The sequence below is a fragment of the Charadrius vociferus genome, unplaced genomic scaffold (genome assembly GCF_000708025.1).
Source record: "Charadrius vociferus isolate BGI_N301 unplaced genomic scaffold, ASM70802v2 scaffold37, whole genome shotgun sequence".
NCBI lineage: Eukaryota > Metazoa > Chordata > Aves > Charadriiformes > Charadriidae > Charadrius > Charadrius vociferus.
The window spans coordinates 798,119-802,793 of NW_009649457.1; the positions used below are offsets into that span (position 1 = coordinate 798,119).

At 57.9% G+C, this 4,675-nt stretch overlaps 1 protein-coding gene across 1 annotated transcript in view; it reads right to left on the reverse strand.

Moving 5' to 3' along the window:
• Positions 1-4,675, reverse strand: part of CNTFR (ciliary neurotrophic factor receptor) — an 85,831-nt gene that overhangs the window by 1,195 nt on the left and 79,961 nt on the right. Inside the window, exon 6 of the mRNA XM_009889724.1 lies at positions 470-650. Within this exon, the coding sequence (XP_009888026.1) occupies positions 470-650 (181 nt within the window). The remainder of the gene's footprint in view (positions 1-469; positions 651-4,675) is intronic.

Below are 4,675 nucleotides of genomic sequence, written 5' to 3' on the forward strand. Positions count from 1 at the left end.
TTTCCTAGAAACAGAGGTTTGTTAACTTTGTGGCTTTTATTTCGAATTGGCATCTCTCCGAGCCATTGTGCGGGGTCGGAGGTGTGGAGGGGATAGGACTGGAGGGAGGGCTGGAGGGGGCAGCACTCCAAGTAATCATCATCATCATCATCATCATCATCATCATTATCATCATCATCATCATCTAGCTTTGTTGTCACACTGCAAGCATCCTGGTGAGGAGGATGCTGGAGCCAGGCAAGCTGAGTCAGCACCCCTCAGACCATGGCTGCCCCTGCTGCCAGGGCCATGAGTCGGGGGCAAAGTATAGGGTGAAGGGCTGCAGGCCTCCACCCCGGGTGCTGGGAGGATCTCCTTGGCTGGGGATGAAACTTGCATGGAGCCAGACAGGGGAGACCCTCAGCCAGGACTCCTGGGTTCCCACCCACTGATGGCACAACCTGTTTGTACTGGGAGGGGGGGCTCTCACCTGTGACCTGTGCCTCCGTGGTGAGATGCTTGGGCTCCTCCGTCCAAGGGGTGGCATGGACGGCCACGCTCCAGTCACTCCACGTGCCGATGTCGTTGTCTTTGGCCGCCACTTGGATGATGTACTCCTTGCCAGCATAGGCATCCGTGATGGTGTGCGATGTCCCGTCTGACAGCTCAACCTGAGGGCAGCAGTGGGGAGGGGAGGGCAGTCAGAGGAACCCCTGGCACCAGGAGGTGTAAAACAATCAGCGAGTTTAGCTCGGCTAGAGGGTGATAACGACACTTTTGCAGCACTTTGGCAATTGCTACGGGGTTTTGGGCAGAGGCATGAGCCCAGGACGGGGATGCGGGGGGAGGATGCTCCAGCTGCAGCTAAGCCAAAGGTCTTGTGAGACCCCGTTCCTCTCCCACCAAACTTGTGATGCCGGAGTGGAGCAGCTTCCTCTAGAGGTCACCAGAAACTAGCAGATGTGCGGGCAGGCTCTGCTAGAACATGTTAGGGCTTTCTTGGCATCACTGCCAGTGCTGGGAGGAGGCCTCCCCTACCAGCACACCTCTGGCCACCCTGCTCTTGTGCCTGCTAGCGTTCCACCGGCTTGGCTTGCCTCCCTCTGGCTGGGCCCTTCAACAAGGATCAAGCCGTGTCCAGCTGTCTTTCCTAGAAAAATTCCCTCAGTCCTCTTGTCACTGCTGCCTGGGCCATGGGAGGTCCTACTGTCCTCCTGGGGATGTGGCTGCTGGTGCCATGGTTTAACCCCAGATTCTGTCCACACCTTCCAGGGATCTCTGATCCACTTGGAGCTTGGCTCAAGGACAGGGGGATGGAGGTGCTCAGCAGAAATGCATCCCCATTGCACGGCCACCAGTGAGCAAACGTGCCTGGCTGACAGAGGAGGAGGGCTCAGCATCCAAGTGACCTTCCAGGGATGGAGCCAGGCTTGGCTTGGTGTCCTGAGGGCACAGAGGGGGGACCAAGGCAGGAGCATCCTGCAGAGGCTGTATGGGAGATCGCCCTCCACACAGTTTGTGAGGCTGAGGACCAACACACTGCCAGCTTCATCCTCCCCCTGTGCTGCCTGCGCATGGCATGGCAGGTGACACACGGGGCACCTCGTGTCCTTCCCCCACGCCCTGGTGGACACAAACCACCTTCTCTCCAGACACACGTTAATAATAAAGATTCTGGGGGGATGAGGTATAGTGCGGGTCTCACACAGCCCATCTGTGAGTGCCGCTGCTCAGCCAGGGGCTCACGCTGGAGCAGAAGAAGCAGCATGTGATGGACGGGACAAACTTCATGGCACAACCCACGTGGGGTCCTCCACGTCTCCCCAGCCACCCAGGAGAAGGTGAGGCACAGGATCCCACTGCCCCAGGGAGCACCAACAGCTGAATTTTATTAAGAACTCAGTTCAACAACAGGAGCAAGATGGAGCTGAAAACTTCTGCCTGATCCGTGATCACATCCTGAAGCCCAAAAAGAGAAAAGCTGCACTGTCAGGGTGCCAGGGGATACCTGGGCCAACGCACCTGCGGCATGAGGCTGCCCTGGCACTGCGGCTTTACACACGCAGGGATGGTGTGCACACCAAGGATGCGTGTGATGGCCTGGACAGCAGCCAGGGTGGTTAATCTCATCACCCCGCTGCTTGCAGGGGTACCTGACAAGTAGGAAGCCACCCTGAGAAAGACCCAGCCCTTCTCCAGTCCCCCCACTACAGCACGTGCAACACCCCAGCACAGGTTTAATCCCTTTGGCACGCGAACTGCAGCCCGCCTGGCTTTTACAGCTGCTCTGGGGGATCCCCAGCAGGGAGAGGGGCACTTTTGCTTTCTTGCACCAGGTGAGAACCTCTCCTTCCCTATTCCTGCTCCCAGAGCTGCATCCAGCCTGCCACCCGGCACAGCGGGACCCTTGGGTTCTGCACTCCCAGCTGCTCACTCCACCCAGCCAGAGCCCGCAGGAGCCTCACACCTGGAGCACATCTGGAGGCAGGCTGGGCGGGCCCCCCCCCAGCCCTTGGGGAACAAATGGCCTCCTGCTGCCTGCGAGGCATGAAGCTGCTACCAAACCTCATCAGCGGAGCAGTGCGGAGAAAGGTGTGTGTCTGTCTCATGGCTGCAGATTTTGGGGCTGGATGGGGGGATGCCAGGTCCTGCCTCTCCTCACACCACTGGCTCGAGGGTTGACACCCACGGTACCAGTGGGATGCAAACAGGGGATGACAGTGGTTTCACTGCAGGGCTTGTGCCAAGCTCAGACGTGCCTACGTCCTTAACCCCTATTAGCCAAAGCACTGGGACAACTGGTGCGTGAGTCCAACCCTACCATCCAAGGGACACCTTCCCACCACGCTGTGGGTATCACCACCAGGTCTGACCTGTTGGCACTGGGGCAGCTAGTCAAGGTCCCCACCAAGGAGTCTGAGGTCAGACCCTGGCTGGAGGGAGCCTGGCATGGGGGGCAAATGAGCCCAGTGACCCTGCTGGGGGTCCATGCATGGTTGCCCTGAGTTTCCAGCATGCCAAAGAGGCTGAGAGCCAGCCCTGGGGTCAGAGGTGTCCAGAAAATGGGGTCAGGCTTACAGCAATCCTGTTTGGCAGCTTGCAGGTCCTCGGCACAGTCTATACCAGGGGGGTACCTGCTCCCAGTCCAGGGCTGGGCACAGCCCATCCTGCAGGAGAAGGGTTTTGGTCCACTTCACTCACAGGATCGGTGAAAACTGAAATCCTGTGAGGTCTGGGCAGAAGGGAGGATGAGGAAAAGAAGATGAGGAGGATGCTCAAGTGAGCACCTAGTGAGATCCCACCTGGAGTACTGCATCCAGCCCTGGAGCCCTCAGCACAGGAAAGACATGGACCTGTTGGAGCCCGGCAGGGGAGGCCGTGAAGACGATCAGAGGGCTGGAGCACCTCTCCTCTGAAGACACGTTGAGAGAGTTGGGGTTGTTCAGCCTGGTGAAGAGAAGGCTCTGGGGAGACCTTATTGTGGCTTTTCAGTACTTAAAGGGGGCCTACAGGAAAGATGAGGACAAAGGGCCTGTAGTGATAGGACAACGGGCAATGGCTTTAAACTAAGAGGGCAGATTCAGACTAGAGATAAGGAAGACATGTTTTACCATGAGGGTGTTGAAACACTGGCAGAGGTTGCCCAGAGAGGTGGTAGATGCCTCATCCCTGGAAACATTCAAGATCAGGTTGGAGGGGGCTCTGAGCAACCTCATCTAGTTAAAGATACCCTTGCTCATTGCAGGGGAGGTTGGACTAGATGACCTTTAAGGGTCCTTTCTAACCCAAACTATTCTATGATTCTATGCCAGTGCCTCCTGCAGGACGTGGCTGTGCATCCTCCAGCCTGTGGGCTGAGAACCATCCCACTAACCCCACCGAGCTCCAGCCCTCCTCAGCCCAGGACCAAAACCCCAGCTGGATTAGCGTCCTCAGAGGTGAGGGGCTCTTGGCACCCATCGCTGCACCCAGCAGAGCTGAGCATCCTTGTGGCAAGGTGAAGCTGTCCCTGCCACCCAGACCCTGGGATTCATGCCTCTGCCACCAGCTCTGGTCACTGCTCACTGGCATGCTGCTTGTGGGCACAGTGGGATGGGATGCATGCACAGCACCGTGCACCCGCCTGGATGGGATCAGCCCAGCGCTGTTGGGTGGCATCCACCAATTTGTACAGCAATGACAAGGTGATCAAGCTCCTAATGACAACTAAATTAAATGAAACCTTGCTGGGTGAGCTGCCAGCCACCTGCAAGCTCGCTTCTCCTGGCTTGGCCTGTGCTGGGCTGGGGGTGCCTTGGAAGCAGGGAACAAGCACAGGGCTCGGAAAAATGCTGGTGGGTGGGTCTCTCTAGGTCTTTCATCATCCTCTGAGCCCCCTCCAGCTGCTCGCTGAGCCCTGCAGCGAACAGGCCAGCCCCACTGAGGTCCTGCTGGCCTGGACAGGCTGCTGCTCCATGCAGAGTGTTTCTTCCAGGCCAAAGAGCCCTCCTGGCTGAGCGCTTCCCCTTGGGAGCAATTCCTGCCTCTCTCCAGCCGCAGACAGCTTTTTTGCCCTGTTTGCAGGCAGGGTGTTGCAAGCACAACAGGGTGCCTTGCCTGGGGGTAGATGTGCCCCCAAGACCCACGCTGGATGGACCCGGAGAACCTTCCTTTTAGGATCTGGGATGATGCTACCCTAAGCTCCTCTTTAGAAAGT